The sequence below is a fragment of the Lissotriton vulgaris genome, chromosome 11, assembly GCF_964263255.1.
Source record: "Lissotriton vulgaris chromosome 11, aLisVul1.2, whole genome shotgun sequence".
In the NCBI taxonomy this organism is placed as follows: domain Eukaryota; kingdom Metazoa; phylum Chordata; class Amphibia; order Caudata; family Salamandridae; genus Lissotriton; species Lissotriton vulgaris.
Window position 1 is genome coordinate 513,748,349 of NC_141699.1, and position 21,290 is coordinate 513,769,638.

General features: G+C 41.1%; 1 protein-coding gene across 1 annotated transcript in view; it reads left to right on the plus strand.

Moving 5' to 3' along the window:
* Positions 1-21,290, plus strand: part of LOC147683095 (disintegrin and metalloproteinase domain-containing protein 9-like) — a 2,555,772-nt gene that overhangs the window by 324,172 nt on the left and 2,210,310 nt on the right. Inside the window, exon 4 of the mRNA XM_086942496.1 lies at positions 9,584-9,773. Coding sequence (XP_086798622.1) covers positions 9,584-9,773 — 190 coding nt within the window. The remainder of the gene's footprint in view (positions 1-9,583; positions 9,774-21,290) is intronic.

Below are 21,290 nucleotides of genomic sequence, written 5' to 3' on the forward strand. Positions count from 1 at the left end.
AACAACACCGCCATGTGGTATTGTAACAAACAGGGCCGGGTGGGGTCGTGGACCCTATGTCATAGACTCTGCGCCTCTGGACATGGCTGGATCATCAATGCATTACCTTGGTAGTTCAACACCTGGCAGGATATGAGCACAAAGGTTCCCCCCTCCAACTTTCTTTAAGGCCTAAGAGGAGTGGAAAGGAAATAAATACTAGAAAAACCTCTTATCCAGCCTATCTAATTTCTAAAATGGTAGTGACTCTAATCAAAAATCTTTACCTTACAGCATAGAAACACAAAGATTAACTTTCTTTCGAATTGTGTTTATTTATCAAAAATATTTTTATATATTAGTTTTTTTTTATATATTTTCATTTTGAATTAGTATTAGCTAGCACATTTGTACAGAACACAGAATCACATAATATTAATAATTTCTTTATTTAGATATATAAAAGCATATCTTTCAAAGATTCTTCCAGCAAATCAATTTTACAGATTAAAAAGAGTTAAGAGAAAACAAAATAAAATTTGGCCTTCCAATCAGTGCTTACTGCAACGTGTCAAATTTAAAAATTAGCACTCCCGGTCAATGCAGATAAGGTTAAAATACATATCATTCTACACAGTTATCAGCAAGGCATTAGCCGTTTCCAATTTTTCTAAAAGACTGTAAGCTTGCTGAACGAATTTGGCCAATTTTATGTTTAAAACAGTGTTCTCTAAGGACAGAGCAGCAAAAATGGCGTGCCTACAAGTCCGAACTCCCAGCCTGTTCCATTCTGGCCTGAGAAGGCGTCTGCGTTGGAGAATAAAGAAAGGGCATATGCAAAGGACGTGCAAAAAAGTTTCATTTGCTGCCCCACACCCTCCGCACATTAGATCGACTTTTTTTCGACGCCATACTGGGAGATTTTGAAGGAAACACCAGTCTCCCAGTCTGAGGGCGATCAGGCATCGCTTTAGATGATAAGAGAATGTTGTCGAAAGGTAATTGGCCGGGGATAGTCGTTTATAAGAGTTGGCTACTGCCCAGGCATGACTGCGTTTCACAAGAAGAGCTTTGTCCATGATCAGTGATTTCAATCTTATACCTTTTTTAATTGTGTTTTGAAAACAGTCTGGCTTGGATTAAGAGCCCAGAGATCCGCAGCAGACATTTGTTGAATGTGGTCATTTAGGAGGCGGCCGAATGATCCCCCCGGATTGCTGACACTAATTTCGTTCCAGTCTAGGAATTCCAAGGTACCAGCTTCTGCCTGTCTTAATTTGTGGATCAGGTTAAGATATGAGCCAACGTTGGAGGCTTCATAGTTAATTAAGCCCACATTATTATTTCAATTGAAAAAAGACATTCTTTGACTTCTCTAAACAGTGAATTGTATTTTGGTAACACCCACAAATTACTCCATCATTCTTCCATTCTCACCTTTCATTCCACTCATACATACCAACTTTCATACCACACAAACAAATTTGCAATAAAAACACATCTGAACAAGAGTCCTACTCGCTAGTTTTGTTTGTCATTTGTCAATACATTCCACTGTCCTTCTTTTGTGCCAAAGGTTGTCACACCCTTCCACATCGGGCAGACCATCTGTTGTATTTCATATTACCTTTTTTACAAGTCTTTGGTGTATTGCTTTAAGTAGATTTAGTCATTAGTTGATTTATAAATGCTGTACTGTAATCTGTTGCTATGGTTTGTGTGTTCCACATTCCATAGTATCTTCTAACTGGACTTGTCCTGCTGAGCAGATGCTGTACTGTGTTCCTCTGCTATAATAAATCTTTTTCTTCACAATATCTGGATTGGATTGCTACAAAATTGGCGACGATTTTACTGGTTTGCTACATTTTCTTTGGGACACAGGAGCAACCAGAGGATTTTAACCTGCGCTGCATTTTTCACCATTTCTTCATTATTTTGGACTTTCACGTGAGATATATTTTTCCCTCTTATACCTTATTTTTACCTTCTTTGCCTCAAGCGGTATTTTCTTTTATTATTGACTATTGATTTTTTTTTTCATCACTTTGCCTTTTCTTCTTGAAAGAAAAATCGGAAACTCTTCTAACTGTTCTACAAAAACTTATCTGCTGTATATTGGTTCTACCATCTGTTCGCTACGTTTTTGCGACATTTTTCTGATTATTGCCATTCATTTTACATTAACTTTCATCGTCTTGCTTACTTTTGAAGTGCTGCTTCGCACCAACTGTTTTTGTCCTCGCTCTTCAGCTCGCTCTTCAGCTGCCTCGCTCTTCAGCTTGCTCTTCAGCTGCCTCGCTCTTCAGCTCGCTCTTCAGCTGCCTGTACGTCACGTGTCTTGTGTAACGCGTTTCAACTCCACTCCTCTTCAAAACTCGATGGTTGCACGTATGCGCTTAACGTCATCGCGCACACGTCGACGCCATCTTTGTTTACCTGGATCCTAGCAACTAAACTCCGTGTCATTTTATCGCGTTTCTAACGCGCAAGAAGATTTTCTACTCAAATTAAACATCGTTTAAAACACGAAGCAACGATTTTCTTCACAGATGTATGCAATATCATTTTAACTTATCTCTTCAACAGGTTTGACTTTATTTCACTATTTTATTTATTGGCAATATTTACTCAGTTTTCATATTTCTTATAAACGTTTTATTGAACATGTAGTTTGATCCTCCTCCTAAATTTCTACAAAACAAAGGAGAGCCTCCTATTCCATGGATTCGTTGGAAAGAGGAATTTTTGACATTCTTAAAAGCCATAGATGGGGATAGATTCTCACAAGAAAGGAAAAAAAATATTTTATTGCATTCTTTGGGTTCCGAAGGCCAAGTTGTATTCAGAACACTTCCTTTACATGATGGAGGGGGAGACAGAAATGTTTTTGATGATGCAATGACTTGTCTTGAAGCTAGGTTCAAACCAACTTTTAGTGTTGCACTGAATCGTTACAAGTTTTATACTAGAGCTCAAGAAGAATCTGAAACTTTTGATGATTTTCTAACAGCCTTACGTTATTTATCCACTAACTGTAACTTTGGTCCTATATCTGACGAGATGATTAGAGATTAGATCATAGTTCATACTAAAAGCAAGAAAATCCAAGAAAAACCATGGATTATGGGAGATCCGGACTTGAAGGACGTTATTGTTACAGCAAAAGCTATTGAACAATCTGATAAGTGGATAAAATGTTTAGATAAGAAAGACAAAGATAGTTCTTCTGAAGTATGCGCTGTAAAATCAGATTTACCTACTGCTTCTTCTTCCAACAATCCACAACGCAGTAGTAATTCCTCTCAACGCTTTTATAAAAAGAATGACAAATTTTTTCATTGTTTCAGATGTGGTAGTACTAACCATGCTGCTTCTTTTCCTAAATATCCTGCTATTGGGAAAGAATGTAATAAATGTGGAAGGCAGGGACATTTCAGTAGTGTATGCAAGACTTCTATAGGAAGTAATAAGACTACAGGAAATAATAATAAGAATAGAGTTTCTTTCATTGCTGATGGTGTGGAAGAATTCTATATTCCTGACAAAGACAATGTAAATAATTGTGAGAGGGGTATAGTTGTTTCCATTATTAATGCTAATGAACAAGATTTAGTTTAGCTTAAGCAGCCTGAATGCATAGTACAAGTTTTGGGAGTTGAACTTAAGTTGATGGTTGATTCTGGGTCACCTTGGACAATTATTACTAGACAGTATTTCACTCAAATGTTTGAAGGCATTGTCACTTTTAAAGATCTTAAAGAATCTGACCTACTTGCCAAGACTTTTGATGAGTCTATCATCACGATGGAATGGTATTTGGGAGTAGACATGCAATTTAGGGGTCAAATAAGATTTGTCAAATTGTACATTGCTACAAAAGGGGTGAATGTACATGGATGGAGAGATCAATGGAGTTTTGGTATAACTCTCAATCCCAGAAGACTTGATCCCATTGTCATTGTTGATGATAATCCCAATGAAAATCATTCTGTCAAGACTGTCATTAGTACTAGTGAGTGGATTAATGAGATCACTAACTTTTTTCAAAAAATTAGGAAAACTGCACAATTTTCAACATTTGATTAGACTTAAAAAAGGAACTGTCCCAGTTACACAGAAATTAAGAAATGTACCTATAAATGTTAGAGATGATCTTAAAGCACTTTTGAAAAATCTGATTGATGATGATATAATTGAAGAAATTGAATCTTCTGAACGGGTTTCGCCCATTGTTTTGGCCCGAAAATCCGACCAAAGTCTCAGGTTGTGTGTAGATTTGAGAGCCCTCAATTCTAATATCATAGTGGACTGCCATCCCCTACCTAATATAAATGAGGTAGTATGTATGTTGGAGGGAGCAAAGGTTTTTTCAACATTTGATTTGCGTTCAGCATATCACCAAATTGTGCTCGCGGATGAATCGAAACAGTTGACAGCCTTTCTCACTCCTGAAGGTCTGTTTCAGTACAAAAGAATGCCCTTTGGGTTGGCCTCTGCGGCATCAGTTTTCCAACGTACTATGCATCATATTTTCAAAGATCTATATAAGTTTGTAAGATGTTTTCAGGACGATATCCTGGTGTTTTCTCCTGATAATACATCTCATAAGGAACACATCATAGAAGTTTGCAAAAGACTTGGGATGCATGGTCTCACTTTGAAAGATAATAAGTGCAAGATGTTCTGTGAGTCTGTGGAATATCTAGGACATACTCTTTCTGGTAATGGAGTTGTTCCCAAGAAATGTTTGGTTGAGGCTATAGTTAAAGCACAATGCCCTGACAATAAGGAAAAACTTCTCTCTTTCAATGGCTTGTGTGAATACTATAGCAAGTTTATTAAAGGTTTTGCAACTAAAATGGAACCATTGAGAGAATTGACCAGACAGAAAGTAGAGTTTTACTGGGGAGAGAAACAAGAGTCTGCCTTTCAAACTATTAAGCATGAGATTGCCAATGCTCCTACCTTGAAACCTTTCTGTATAAATAAACTTTGTGTGGTTACTGTGGATGCTAGTGATTATGGCCTAGGAGGTGTTTTATCACAAAAATGTGGGAAGGATGAGTGGTGTGTAGCGTTTGCTTTTCGGACATTGAATGAAACGGAAAGGAAATATTCGGTCATAGAGAAAGAGCTTTTGGGATGTGTTTGGGGAATAGAACATTTCCGGAACTTTTTATGGGGCAGTCGTTTTCTGTTGAAAACAGACCACAAACCACTTGTTTCCATACTTTCTCCTGGTGGTGGTCGGAATGCTACAGCACGCATTGCCAGATTGATGTCTCGTTTGCAAGAGTATAGCTTTGATGTCGAGTATTTTCCTGGAAGAAGCAATGTAACAGCTGACTGTCTTTCAAGGTTGCCTTGCGACTTTAAATCTATTGGAGGTAACAAAGAAGAGGATGTTGATTTTGTTGCCTCATTGAAAGACTTTGTGGCTGATGAATTTTCTGCTATTTCAGAATCTGTCTGGGAAAATGCCGTTACACGTGACAAGAGTTGGAATATTCTTAAAGACTATATTTTGGAAGGTTGGCCAAATGGGAATATAGTACCTCCAGAGTTGAAATCGTTCCATCAGGTTCTCAGTGAGTTGGAAGTTGACAATGACTTGATTTTTAAATGTGGAAAATGTGTACCTCCTGAAGGTATGCAAGAGGAAATCATTAGACTTGCTCATGAGTGTCACTTGGGAATGTCTTCTATGAAGAGGCTAGTGAGAACCAGTTTTTGGTGGCCAGCAATGGATAAAATGATTGACAGAGTAGTTTGTGATTGTTCTATATGTGTAAATAGTGATAAAATGTTGAAAACTTACCCTGCTCCTCTCATACCTATTTCTTGGCCAGAGAATCCTTGGAGGAAACTAGCATTTGATATATCTAGTCCTTTCAAATGTTTACCTCAAGATGCTCGTTTTGCTCTGGTTTTAATAGACTACCATTCTAAGTGGCCTGAGGTCAGGTTTGTTTCTTCTGCTTCTTCACTAGTCATTGTTGAATTTCTTAGGGAGGTGTTTGCAAGAGAAGGTAGTCCCGAGGTATTAATTACTGACAATGGGGTGCAATTGATATCTAAGGAAGTGGAAGATTATCTCAGTTCTTGTGGGATCAAACATATTACAACTCCTCTTTACGAGCCACAAGGCAATGGACAGATGGAGAGGTTTAATCATGTGTTAAAGGACTCGGCTGAATGGGCAAGGAAAACCCCCAATATGTGGAAAAGAGTTATTAGAGAAAGATTGTGGTTGTACAGGATAACTCCTCACTCAGTTACTGAACTCAGTCCTTTTCGTTTATTGAGAAGGGAGGGAGCCAGTGTCAAAGCTTTGTCCTTGGTGGATGAAAGAGAAATTGAGTACTTCTAATGTTTCTACTCCTGTTGATATTCGCAGTGTTTCTTTGAAGGTCAAACACCACCAAGAAAGAATGAAAGAATATCATGATTCTAGGCATAAAGTGAGAATCCCAGATTTTACAGTGGGAGATTTAGTCAGGATACGTAAACCCGGTTTCTTGATTAAGGGTGCTTCAAAATTTGGTCCTGTTCGAAAAGTAGTAAAAGTTAACATTAACAGCATTGTAACTAATGATGGAAAAGTATGGAATGTTAGACGCGTTGTAAAATGTCCTAACTTTTCCACTGTGAGATTTCCAAGTTTTTCTACTTTTAGTCCTGACAATGTTAAAGTGCCTGTGAAGGATGACACTGTTTCTTCAAGAGTTAAGATTAATAAGAGAGTTGTCAATGTGCCTCTTCGATTTAAAAATTGATTTTCTTTGTCAGTGTGTCTCTTCGATTTTATATTTGATTTTCTTTTTCTTGCTTTTGTTTTCCTTTTGTTTTCTTTCTTTCTTCCTTCTTTTTTTCTCTCTATTCTTTTCTTCTCTCTTTTCTTTCTTTTATTTTTAGGGATAAGATGTGTTGTATTTCATATTACCTTTTTACATGCTATGGTGTATTGCTTTAAGTAGATTTAGTCATTAGTTGATTTATAAATGCTGTACTGTAATCTGTTGCTATGGTTTGTGTGTTCCACATTCCATAGTATCTTCTAACTGGACTTGTCCTGGTGAGCAGATGCTGTACTGTGTTCCTCTGCTATAATAAATCTTTTTCTTCACAATATCTGGGTTGGATTACTACACCATCACTTTGCCCACCTTTTTTCCGCTTCCGCATCCTTCCAAAGAGGAAGAGAGGCTCCACCGTCTGGACCCAAAATGTGCGGTCTCCTTCCTGAGCCGCACACAACAGTTCCAGGTGGATGACCAGCTCTTTGTTGGCCACGTGGGCGCCAAAATAGGTTGGGCCGTGCACAAACGAACCATCTCTCGGTGGGTCGTTCTCTGCATCAAGGCCTGTTACTCCTTGGCTATGAAGGAGCCTCCTGTGGGGCTGCGCGCCCATTCCACCAAGGCAACTGCAGCAACTACTGCCTTGGGACACAGCGTTCCCTTGCAAGACATTTCTCAGGCAGCTACGTGGGCCTCGCCGCACACGTTTACCAAGCATTACTGCCTTGTCCGGAGAGACAGCTTCTTTGGCCGTTCTGTTCTCCGTGACTTTCTGGTGTAATCTTTTTCGCAGACCCACCACGTATCACTAACGTGTCTCTTTCAGATGCAGAAGTTACTACTTGTGTAACGATATATCTGTAAGCAAAATTAGTTAGTGATAGATTCCTTACTGCCCCACCCATCCTCCCCGTTCTGCAAACTGGATTACTAGGGTTAAGGACATCCCTTTCAGGACCCTACTTTCATGGCACCAGTGGTCAGTTTCTTGCATGGCTCTGCGTTCCGGGCACGGAAAGTCACTTACAGAACTGACGTCAGCGCTCATGGGTGGCGCTTAAGTAGTCTCCTTGACGTCATCTTGGCGCATACAACACCAGCGACGGACGCAGAGCCACACGACGCCACCTGCTTACACGCAGAGGTACTGCTAGCAAAACGTTCCTGATCAGTCTGAAGCCTGGGGATATTCTAAGGTAAGGAATTTATCACTAACTAATGTCACTTACAGATATATCGTTACACAAGTAGTAACTTGTGCGTTAAGCAGTCATTAGTATTCTGGGTGTTCCTGGATTTACCTGGTGTACCTGGATTTAGTAATCCAGAGTGTTGCTGGTTTATCTAAGAAATTCGTAAAACTCCTGTATTTTAATGACTGTGAGAATATGTGTATAAAGGTAGCAAATATGCAGTCGGTGATGAACCGCACAATCCTGCCGACCAAGACAGGACTTCAGCGATATTTAATGATCATGAGGACCATGCAGAACAGAGTTTATCTAACGCACCTCAGATATAACACTGCACTTTGTGGCTGGACTTTACACGACTGCCACTTGTTTAGAAATCCACCCGCATGCCCATGTGATAATCTCAATCTCTCTGCACAAAGCACCTTACGCTGTCTGCCATTTAGCACCTTGTCTAGGCCAATCAAAAACGATTTTTAATTCCTGCATTAGCGTTGCAAATATTCAACTATATAAAATCGCTATGCTTTTTTTGCCACAACTTGCGACAGAACAAATGGGCCATGCGTATTAGTGTGCTCTGAAAATCAGATAATTGTATGGAGGTGATAACCAAAGCTCTCAAAGTCTAGATTGAGTAAGAAATTGTTTTATGATTGCTGGCATTTTATCTCTGATTCTATGAATGTTACATGTGGGCAAAAATATGTTTATATCGTCGATGGTATATTTGTATTTCATGATCATGTTATTTTAGGTTTAAAATGCATTCATTTATTGTATTTGTAGCAGTTGTTGAGCGCATTAGACCAAAAAGGCATCAAAGCGCTATGCAGGGGAGAGAACTGTGAGGGAGGTGGCAGACCAGAACAACAGGATCCGCACCAAACTACCCCTGAAGGAGAGATTCATCTGCAAAAAGCCAAGATAGAACTTGCTCGCTTAACATCCGGTGCGAACTAAGGCTCCTGATATGCTCCAGAAGGGAATTTTAAACCCTGGCAGCTGCCACAGTGAAGTCACGTTCCCCCACCTAGCTTTCTTACACCGAGGTGCCACGAGGTTGTACTGTAATATTGTTTGTGGCTATTTTAGCCGAATAAAAATGTGCAGATGATCCAGTTTTCGGACATTGCTGGACAGGGCCGCCTTCTGATTCTGAGCCATTTGCGTCAGAAGTGCGGGCTTGCTCATGCCCTACGTGACCCAATGCCGGAAAATCCAAAAGCAAAGACAGATACCAAGATTGACTAAACAGGAAGTGAGAGTGGGAGACAGTGTTTTTCAGGATCCAGGGGTTCTTAATATAAACAAAGACGTGTATGAAGATTGCTCATTTTAGTAGGCCAGGACAATGTCTACCTTCAAGAAAGGGTATCACAGAGAATAAAGGACTTTGTAGCATAAGAGAGGAGGACATAATGGTCAAGATCACATTCTTTGTCATTATAGAGCTAGGATGTACACATAGAAACCGTTATTTGAAATTAATTGCATATATAGCGAGAGGGTACCTCCTCCTGATCTGAAATATTGATAATAATGCATCTTTTTGAATTCGATTATGTATTAGATTCTTACTTTCTACCCTACTTTGTTTAAACACAGGGGCTTACTAGAATTTTCAAACGTAAGTTATGTGATTGAACCATTACAATTTCTCCATGGGTTTAAGCATCTGATTTCCAGATTGGATGGAGAAAGTAAACATGTGTACTTTTTGGACAATGATACAGATCCACACAGCATGGAAGAGAAACAGCAACAGATGTCTTCAAGGATTGATTCGGCTAAGCAAGTAAGCCTGTTTTTTCCCAGTTATCGGTTTAACAACACAAGTAGCTGTGGAAATATTTGCATTTTATGATCAACTGCCCCACTTTACGAGGTCCAGATTACAACCAGTTTCTAAATTCATCATCATTATTAGCGTAATGGAATAAAAGCTATATGGATGAAGCTGACAGCAGACACGTTTTCATAAATTTGCAACGAAAGAGGCACATTTCATTTTTTAGGATATTTAGACAGAGGTTCAGCGGGTAAAAATAACCACCTTTTTCAAGCTCCCACATCAGCACTATACTATTCTGTGGTGAGAGTATCGTTGTATTCTTCAGACAGTTTTGGTCCATGGATTTCTTCACAATTCTGCGTCTTTCCTACTGTTGAGAGGTTTTCAGTATCTCTTTATGCTGTACTGAAATCTCTTTTTCGGTTTTCTATACTTTATTTTGGCCACAGAATTTCTGTGATTTTTGATTTTTCCTCGAAGCTTCTGTTCCTTTATCTCTTTATCTCATAGTTTAAATGGCTTGACTTACGTGTTTAGGTAATGCATGAAGAAAAGGTGGACAGTCTGTGACCTGTAGTTTTTTAAACAATTACGCTAATGAATGCACTTGTTGCTGTCTGGTAAGAGAGAAAGAAGTAAAAGTGTCACATGGCTAGGTTAGGCCCGAGAAGAAAGACTACCAGTTTACATGTACAAGATTCTTAAATTGCTTCTTTCCTACATGATGAATTTTAACACACATTTGCTTGCGTGACAGTGCAGTGCAGGATTCGTTTCTCGGAAACCAAATTGCTTTATACAATCCACTTTGTAAGTACACTATCAAGACACCTTGAACATTTAGTACAAGGCCTGAGCACACATTGTGCAAACGTTATGGTTTGTAATCCGGCCATGAGGCGACATGGCTATCACAGGAGAATAAGCAATGTCTGCCTGGCTGAAGCCTCGACACGGATGCATGGATACTGTTACTATAAATACACACACACAATTCCGTACACGCATTGAGCGGAAATTGCTACGGTTGGAAACTACTGCAACAGATAATCCTACTGGAAGGCAGTGCCTAGCAGAGACGCACGCAGAGTGCCACAATTATGCAACTCACTCTGCCAAAACTAATTCGGTGGCAGACAGAGCTGGTTCTCTTCTAGCCTGCCTGATTCGTTAGGATCACTCTGTCTACAAGCTATATATGCTGAGGCATTAGAAACTTCCCGTCTCCTGGCTTCCTTGCACGGAGCGCTCTTGATTTTGCTGCCAAAGCCTGGTAGAAAGCTAATTTAGGCCGCTTGCCCTTCTTTAAACAGATTATTACATTTTGGCAAAAGTACTTGCAGTTTCTGAAATATGTCTGGCTGGGGAGAAGACAGGATCCCTCATATCCGAACGCATTCACATAGTGTGCAATACCATGCAGGGATGTCGATTTTCACCACAGCTTTTTTTCCCTAGCCATGGATCCCCTGGCAGCTCACCTTCGTACTCCTCGGCCCAAATGCTCCATACCAATGGGTGACGGTACACATGCTGTCTCTTTATATGCAGACTATCTGCTCATATATTTAAGCAATGTCACCACCTTCCCTGCAGATATTGGGCACATACTTCGACAGTTCGCAGCACTTTCTGGATTGCGGGTCAATTGGAACAAATCCTGCTCTTTCCTGTTCATTTCCACTTCACCTGACCCATGCTTTACTGTTGACACAATTCCACTAAGCTGGCAGTCCTGCGCATTTCGTTATTTGGGGATGCAAATATTCCATACTCCATTGGATGTCTTTGAAGGCAATTTAGGGTATGCGATCACGTCATTGCGGGCCTAGACCGCCTTCTGGATAACGTTCCCTTTATCAGTTACGGGCTATGTGGCATTAGCCAAGATGTTGGAACTCCCTCTTCTCCTATATTATTTTGCTAACTTGCCCCTGCATGTCAATGCATACTTTTTTTAATCATGCAAGCGTGTGATGTGGGAATTCGTTTGGAATAAATCTCAATGCCATGTGGCACTATGAAAATGATATCCGCTAATAGATCGTGACGGTCTTGCAGTGCCCAACCTTGAACAATACTATCTAGCTGCGTAGCTGCAGGGGGTGGCACAATAGCTTGCTTCTATACACAGCTACCCTACTACCAGCCTGGAGCCATTCTGATTTATTGCAATTTTTCACTCTTGTGCTCGGCCCCCACTGCCACAACCTATACTAGTACAGGTTGCCTATCATTATAAGCAGAGCCTCTATATTACAGGTCACACTTCCTCTAACCCCAAGCACAAGCAATACTTGGCACGCCACAGAGTAACAGATTCACCACCAGAGCATAACCAACAGACTGGGAGGCTGCTGGCATCCAGTCACTGGGGGACCTCTACAGAGATGGTACACTCTTACCCTATGGTACCCTAGTGGAGGAGGATGGACTCCCTCCGGAACAGTTTTTGCTATATGTTTCCCCTCATAGGGACACTGAGCCACAGCTGCGGAGATATAACTAATGCATTGTCTACACTACTAACCATACATTAACGACACCTCCTAGGACGCTGTAAAAACTTAATCCGTTGATTGGCAGGATCACTGCGCACCAATACATCACTATCCCTTATGCCACTACCAAGCGAATGGGAGGCAGACCCGGGCCGTCCCTATTCTGATAAGGATTGGGATGCTTTGGTGTAGGGCCCTGTCACTGTCCCCGAAATACAGGTTCCTTTTGATTCAGCGATGTATAACAAATAGGGCCTATCTTACCCCTGAGAAAATCAGCTGATATTTCGGACATGCTGACACCGCTTGCCCCGCTTTCAGCTGAAAAACACAGATTTTCTGCACATGCTAAGGGCCTGTCCCCAGCTAAAACACTGTTAGCAAGTTGTAACGGATCATTTGTTATATTGCATTAAAAGTGGTCTCATGATTACATGGGAGGTATGTATTTTGGGCAGGTACCGCTGGGGTAAGAAACACAAAGTCACATCTTGATTCATTGACCAAGGGCTAATCTTGCCCAAACGCCTAATTACCCGCAGATAGAAATCTTCTGATTCCCCCTCCCTTCCCCCAATATCTGCAGCCTGGTTGCGCTCATTTATAAATTAGGAGCAAGCAGAGAGCAAAGCCCTACATAGGGAGGACAATCTGGGACTCAAACAGCCCATTGCCACACATTGGGACGCTTTAAGGGCAGACTTACAAACTGAAATGCTTTATGTCCCATTGGGTCACGACTCTCATTCTGATGGAGATGACTTAGCAGAGATAGGCACCTTGGTGCACCTCCTAAAAGCGGGGTAATCCTTTCACACACTATTCTTAGTTGTACTTAATCATCCATTGGTGCTTAAGAACATTGATAGTTGGCACTGCTATGGGATCCCTTACTCACCAACATCAGTGTACAAAATGCACATAGCATTAGAGAGTTGTGACTGGCTGCTTAGATCAAGATGTTTTCTTTGGTAGTCGTATACAAAGTGTATGGTGTATGGTGTATTATGTTGATTTGCAGTAAATATTGTTTAGATCTGTGATCAAAACTCTTTAAAGTTTGGAGCATTTGCCAGTGTTCACTAATGGCAATTATTGCATACATACTATCATTGTACTGTTATACTAAGCTTCATGATAATGCGGGTAGCTGTATATATATGGATATGCTCTACAATGGTATCAACATATTGTATAATAGATGCTAACGCTGTATGTGTTATAAATGTGCTTGCTAATATTTGAAAAACAAAACAAATGTAAACAAAAAAATACACACGCATTTCCCTGTCCAAATCAGAGGAGCACTCTACTTTCATTGCAAGGTCGCTGTTTTCAAAGTCTCAGTCTAGCTGATTGCTATTTACCCTCTGCAAGGTGTGATGTCCAATTTGTGGCCAAGACGGTGACCTGCATGCACTTATCTTCAGGTAATGATGAGTTAGATCATCCAGTAGGGAATTCTTAGCAGAACAGCCACCGTAGGCAAGTGGGTTAAGGACTGCATAGTAGGAGTGCACTATACAGAGGTACTTAATTGCCAGTATATATATATATATATATATATATATATATATATATATATATATATATATATATATATATATATATATATATATATATATATATATATATATATACTGTTTTAGCATAATGGTGAAATTGTTTATCTTTTTCACTGTTCTCATATTGCTAATCACTTTTATCTGCTACTGTCTATTAATTATTGCAGCACATATGTTTTATACAAGAATCACTATGGTTCAATAAATATTGAAATGCCCCTTTATGTATTTCTTGTGTATCTTCCTGAGTATGCATGAATGACTGAGAGAAAATGTTCTAGATCTGTTACCACAATTCCATGGGGAGTGAGGGTTGCCATGTTCTGAGGTTTCCCAACCTATTGGTTACCTTCCTAGTTTAGGGCTACAAATGGGGGATCTGTGAGGTAACAGGAGTATCGGCCAACATATCCTGAGGGGATGCATGGAATCAGTCTAGCACCGTCCCAACGTTAATGTTGTCCAAACTAACATGCAGTTACTACTAAAAGTGGAAACCATATGACATGGTGCTGCCAACGTTGGTAGATTGGGTTCTTATTTAATGGATCGCCTGAGTACTTCTCTTTTGCATATCCAGAGACCCCCACACACATCCCAACCAAAGACGTCCGTGGTGGTAGGTACTATCCTCCTCAGCTGAGTAGGTAACACTTATGCATTGGCTGTAGGTTGTTCAAACTTAAACCTTTCAAAGGATCTTCCCAGTTTGTTACCCTCTCTGAATTCTATACTCAATTATGTCTGATAACGGAGAAGATGAACTTAACATTACTAAGACCTGTAGACATGCAGTTACCCAGAAGCTGCTACAACATGGTCTCATACTTACGGTGGGGAAGCCGGAATTCGGGAGAAAGCCCTGGACTGGACCACTTCCTTCCTCTCTGGCAGAACCCAGAGAGTCGATCCGAAGCAACCAAACTCATCTGCGGCATACCCCAGGGCTCATCCCTTAGCCCGACGCTGTTCAACATCTACTTGGCCCCCCTCGCACAAGTGGCCCGCCAACACGACCTGAACATCATCTCCTATGCCGACGACACCCAGCTCATCCTCTCCCTTACCAAGGACCCGCATACCGCCAAAACCAACCTCCTCCAGGGTATGAAGGCCGTCGCCGAGTGGATGAGGAGCAGCCGCCTGAAGCTGAACTCAATCAAGACTGAAGTCCTCATCCTCCGCCCTACCCCGTCCGCCTGGGACGACTCCTGGTGGCTGACAATTCTAGGAACAGCACCGACACCCACGGACCACACACGCAACTTGGGATTCCTCCTCGACTCCTCCCTCTCCATGTCCAAGCAGGTCGGCGCCATCTCCTCCTCCTGCTACAACTCCCTCCGCATGCTTCAAAGGATCTACAAGTGGATCCCGATCGAAACCAGAAGAACGGTGACCCAAGCCCTCGTCAGCAGCCGGCTGGACTACGGCAACGCACTCTACGCAGGAATTCCGACCACACACCTACGACGACTACAAAGCATCCAGAACGCCTAGGCCCGCCTGATCCTCAACCTCCCTCAACGCAGCCACATCAGCCCCCACCTAAGAGACATTCACTGGCTCCCCATCAACAAGAGGATCACCTTCAAGCTCCTCACTAACTCACACAAAGCACTCCACAACTCCAGACCAGCCTACCTGAACAACTAACTCAACTTCTACACGCCCGCCAGCTCCGCTCTGCCAGCCTCGCCCTCGCCGCCGTCCCACAAATCCAACGTAACACCTCCGGAGGCAGATCCTTCTCTTTCCTCGCTGCCAAGACCTGGAACACCCTCCCCACCCACCTGCGTCAGACCCAGGACTTACTCACCTTCAGGAAGCTCCTCAAGACCTGGCTCTTCGAGCAGTAGCAGCAGCCCCGCCCCCCCACCTCAGCGCCTTGAGACCCTCACGGGTGAGTAGTGCGCTTTATAAGTTCTGTGATTGATTGATTGGGGATGTTACTTTTGTGGTTATGGCTCACGAAGCATGTAGGACAGAGAGATTCTATTCATGGGTTACATTCCCAGCAGCAGACAACCTCCTCTTCTGTTGGGGATGTGCTACCCAGGGCCTGGACGGACCACTTTTTGATCACGTTTTTTGTAAAGGCAGGCACGCCTATAGCAGGGACATCTGGCCAAGCAAGGGAGTATGTCAGCAGGGACTGAAAGTCCCTTGCTCGGAAAAAAGGTGCATCACCCACGTTCATGGTTAAGGATTGCATTGCCCCGCCTCACAGGCTGAGGTGAATTACGCTGCCATCTGCTCGAAGATTATCTCGGTTCTGGACACCTCTGCTCCTTTCAAACATCATACGAGCAGGGGGAGACCCTCTGCACCCTGGTTTACAGACAGCCTCAAAAATTTGAGACTGGAATGTAAACAAGCAGAGAGAAGGTGGAGGCATGCGTACCTGGACAGGGACAGGCTGGCTTGGAAAGCTAAGCGGGGGACTACACGAAGGAGATTCACAAAGCTAAGGTAGAATACTTCGCGAGGGTGATTCTCGACGCCCCGAACAGCTCTCGCAGCATTTTCAATATCCTGAATAATCTTACCAGTCAAGAGTGTGCCAAGAATGAATCCCCCCCCCCCCCCCCCCAAAAACTTTTCCTAAAGTTGAGTTATTAAAACCTGATATTAATGCTGTTAGCTATAATGGTTCCCGTATTGATGTATCAGGTTATACTGTCATGAGAATTCATTTCAAAGGTCGTGAAACTGTTGGTAAGATTTATGTTGCTTACAGGGGTGATAATCTTCTAGGGTGGAGACATCAGAGGGATTTGGGGATTATTCTCAATCCAAATGCTCTCAAACCCTCTGATCAAGTTATGCTTATTGTATTGATCAAATCTCCTCTTCTAGTAAGTTTTTTTTATGAATTCCCTCATGTTTTTTCCGACAAATTGGGTTTACTGAAAGATTTTGAGCATCGCATTATTTAAAAAAAAATGCTATTCCCTGTGTATATAAGGCTAGAAAAGTTCCTAACATGATGCTGGCTCCACTTAAACAGGAACTGTCGGGACTTATTGATTTGAATGTCATTGAAGAGATTGAGTCATCAGAATGGTTGGCCCAGTGGTTTTGGCCCCCAAGGATGGTAGAAAGAACATTCGCATGTGTGTGGACCTTATTGGGTTAAACAAATGCATATGGGTGGATCGCCAACCTCTCCCAAACATTCCTGAATCTATCACTATGCTGTCTGGGGCTAAAATATTTTCTGTACTTGATTTGTCCTCAGCCTACCACCAGGTTCCGCTTCATCATGATTCGAAACATCTTACCTCCTTTGTTACACCTCTTGGAGCGTTTCGTTTTGTGAGGATGCCATTTGGGTTAGCATCCGCAGCGTCATGTTTTCAAAGGATTATGAAATTGGTGGTGTGTGATGTTTCTAATGTCATCTTTTTTCAAGATGATATTCTTGTTTTTGGCAGAAACAATATGGAACATGACTGTGTTTTGAGGTCAGTTTTGACTAGATTAGCTGATAAGGGTTTGACTGTAAACAAGGCTAAATGTAAGATTGGTGTAACCTCAGTAACCTACCTTGGCCATGTGATTTCTGGGGAAGGAATACAGCCTAAGTTGGAGTTAGCTAAGAGCATTGTGGAAGCTCCCACTCCTTGTGACAAGGATCAAGTTAGATCTTTTCTTGGTCTAGCCGAATTTTATGCGAAATTTATAAAAAAAATTGCATCTGTTGTTGAGCCTATTAGGAACCTTCTTAAAAAGGGAGTTCATTTTGAATGGAATGCTGGTTGCAATGATGCGTTTTTGATTGTGAAAAGGACGATCAGTCATTTGCCTAGTTTAGGTCACTTTGATATTAAGAAAAAGACTTTCCTAACCACTGATGCTCGTTTGTTTGGATTGGGAGCGGTTCTTTCTCAGTTGGACAATGGTGAGGAAAGAGTTGTGGCATTTGCTTCTAGAGCTTTGAAAAAAGCTGAAAGACAATATTCTTGTATCGAAAGGGAGGCTCTTGCCATTGTTTGGGCAATCAAGCATTTCAAGTTTTATTTGTGGGGCATTCCTTTTGTTGTCAAATCTGATCATAAACCGTTGATACAGGTATTTTCGTGCATGGAGAGTGAAAGGTTAACACCTAGACTTAAACGCTGGAGTGAGGGTTTGGAGGAATTTAATTTCATTGTGCAATATTTTCCTGGATCTTTAAATAAGGCTGCGGATTGTCTTTCGCGTTTACCCTTACAAGATCAGACTGAGCATCTAGATTTAGGTTGTGTCAATGTGTCTTGGGTGAATGAAAGTTCTATTTCTTTGGAGGATTGGGTTGGTGTTCAATCTGGTGATCAGATTTTTCCTTTGGTAAAAGATTTGGTGATTAATGGTTGGACTAATTACAGCAGAGGTATTAGCAAGGATCTTTTGCCTTTTTGGTCTGTTCATGATGAACTTACTATTGTTGATGACGTTGTGATGAGAGGTGAGAGGTTAATTCCTCTTTCTTTAATGAGATCAAAGTTGATCAATCTTGCCCATGATGGACACATGGGTAGGAGTCTTACCAAAGCACGCTTAAGAGAGAGATATTGGTGGCCCACTATGGATAGTGAAGTTGAGCATTTTGTTAAAGACTGTTATCAATGTGCTGTTAATGACAAGTCTAAGGTTGTGAGCAAGGCCGCTTTGTCACCAGTGTGTATTCCTGTTCAACCTTGGTCCAAATTAGATTTGGATATTATAGGTCCATTTGATTTGTTGCTACCATCTGAGAGATTTGTAATTCTTCTTGTCGATTATACATCCAAGTGAGTGTCTACCAAGTGTGTAGCCTCTGTTTCTTCCAAAGTGGTCATTGATTTTTTGCGTGATGAATTTGTGTCTGAGGGGTTTCCTAAGTGCATAATAACTGACAATGGTGTGCAGTTTGTCTCCAATTATATGGAGACCTTTTTGAAAGACCATGCTATAATGCATCTTAAAACTGCACTTTATGCACCTCTGGCCAATGGTCTTGCTGAGCAAATGAACCGTGTTGTCAAAGGGTGTGTTCAGAGAGCTATTGATATGAAAAGTTCTCTTAAAGATGAATTGCGTGATACCTGGTGGGCCCATCACACCACTATTAATTCTGTTTCAAAATCTTCTCCATTTTTTTTGTTATGTGGGAGACAGGCTTGTTCTAAACTTAATCCTTCTTGGCTTCCTCCTCAGTCTTTTCTCTCTTTGGATAGGGGGAATGTGGAGGATAGAATTCACTGTTATCAACAAAAATATAAAGAACGTTATGATGTGAAGAATTCTACCAAACTTAAATTGTGGAGTATGGGCGAATGGGTTCTTGTTAAAAAACCCAGGTTTTCTAAGAAAGGTGTTTCTGAGTTCATCGGTCCTTTCATGATCACTAATATTTACAAGAATGTTGTTACCATGCCGAATGGTTGTAAATGGAGCATGTCCAGGCAGGTGAAGTTTTCTGATGTGGTTCCTACATCTTCCTGCTTTGACTGTTCTGCATCCACCTCCCCCCTCAACTGGTCGAGGTGTTGATTCTTCTAGGAGGTTTCCACAGAGAACTAATCAAGCTCCTTTACGCTTAAGAGACTATGTCTAAGTAATTTTCTCATGTGCTTACCTTACTGCATTTTATGCTTTTAGGGTTATGTTTTTTGATATTTTAATTGTTCTTTTCTTTTATTTCTTTTATTTCTTTTAGTATAGGGCATGTGTTGTAATGTGCATTACATGTTTCTTTTGGTTTGTACTGTGACATACTGCCATTCTATTTCCTTGTACATTCTTACTCCTCATGATTCCATATCTCAGATGAGTCTTGGAGCCTGAGGAGTGGGTAGAGTTTGAAGATGGCTGTTGGTGATGTTATTCATTAAATCTACAATGAGAGCTATTCTGGTGTAATAGTCTCTTTTTAACACATAGTAGTGTTTGAATACTTGAAATCCACTTATGCTGCCAAGTTTCCGCAGATCTACATACTGGGGCTGAAGGTAGTGGTAAGCAATAGTTCCAGGGTTAGAATGCCCGTTTGAGTCTGTGCAAACCTACTAACTTGCATGTTTTAAGGGTTTTCAACAACTCTTCTCTAATCTTTTACCATACTGAGAAATGTTGAAAATGTACTTCTGACAATGGCAGACGTAAACCTTCTTCCAGAGTTGGGGAAAAAAGGTGGTTGGCTGGAAATTGAAGTTGCAAACACTCAGATTTTCGCATGAGCAAATCTACACGTACATATTTGCTGATGCTAAAATGCAGTTCACAAATATTTTTCTAGGAGTAGTACATTCTTGGGAATTCACGAAAGCTGTATAGCTACACTTAATGCAAGGACATATACCATGGGTGCTCTTTTGAGACTTTCTTTAATAATTGGGCCCCTAATTTGGTCTGGCGTTGACCATGACCTTTTGCATTTATTAAAATTCTGTCTCTCTCTCTCTCTCTCTCTCTCTCTCTCTCTCTGTATCTGCTGGCTTCACTGTGAGCGACAGCATTCTGCTCTTTCACAAGGAGCATATCTGCACACAAAGTAGTTTTGTTTAGTGCCAGTAACTACTGTGACAGTGTGTGCTTTTTGAGACCAAAAACAATGTTTGCTTTTGCCAATGTTTGTTATAATGGTGAAGGCCCGGCAGCTCCCACACCAATAAGGTTTTACAAAAAGCATGCTAAAGCAATTCATACATTGAAAAAACTGAAAAACTGACCACCAATTTCAGATCTACCAGTTTTGCCAATGCTTCTTTATTTTTGTTTCCCATAATTTTATTGAAACTGGTTACACTGATTTTTCATTACGTTTAGGTAGTACTAGCATGAATCAACATATTTTACTAAATGATGCTGCAAATGAATGGTAACTGACATTTTACAGTAGTAAATGTTTTTTTCTTCTTTCATTTTTTATGAACATTGTATTTTGAAGGCAAAGAATCATTCATCTCGCTTTCAAACTTCTGCAAATATTTGCATCAAAACGAAGAGAATTCTGGGAGCATTATACATAGCCTCATATTACTAAACTTTGAAAACATGTACAAATGTTTATACTGGATCCACTATCAGTAGTGCAGTCCGAGCGATCGCTTATCTTTATAATAAAGGCTTTCAAGTAATGGACCATGAATACAAGTTTGAACAGCATTAACATATTGGCAAACATATTACCTTAACTGCAGGCAGTGCCCTTACCTGATCCATGATGTGGTACTGCAAACTGGCAGCCCAAAGGGGTTGTGCTGCTGGGTGTTGGGTTTACTTGTTCCAAGGACAAAATACACATGAAAACTTGTTGTCCTTGACCCGAACAATATGTTCGAGGCATGAGGGCTGCTGAATTCATATCTGTGCATAGATCGCTGCCTAGTGTTGGGTCCAGATGATTGCACATTGTTGTCCTGGAAGACTCTTCGAAGTATCACAAGATAGGTGGCTCCTCCCCTGGACTACAGTGCGCATGGGCATCC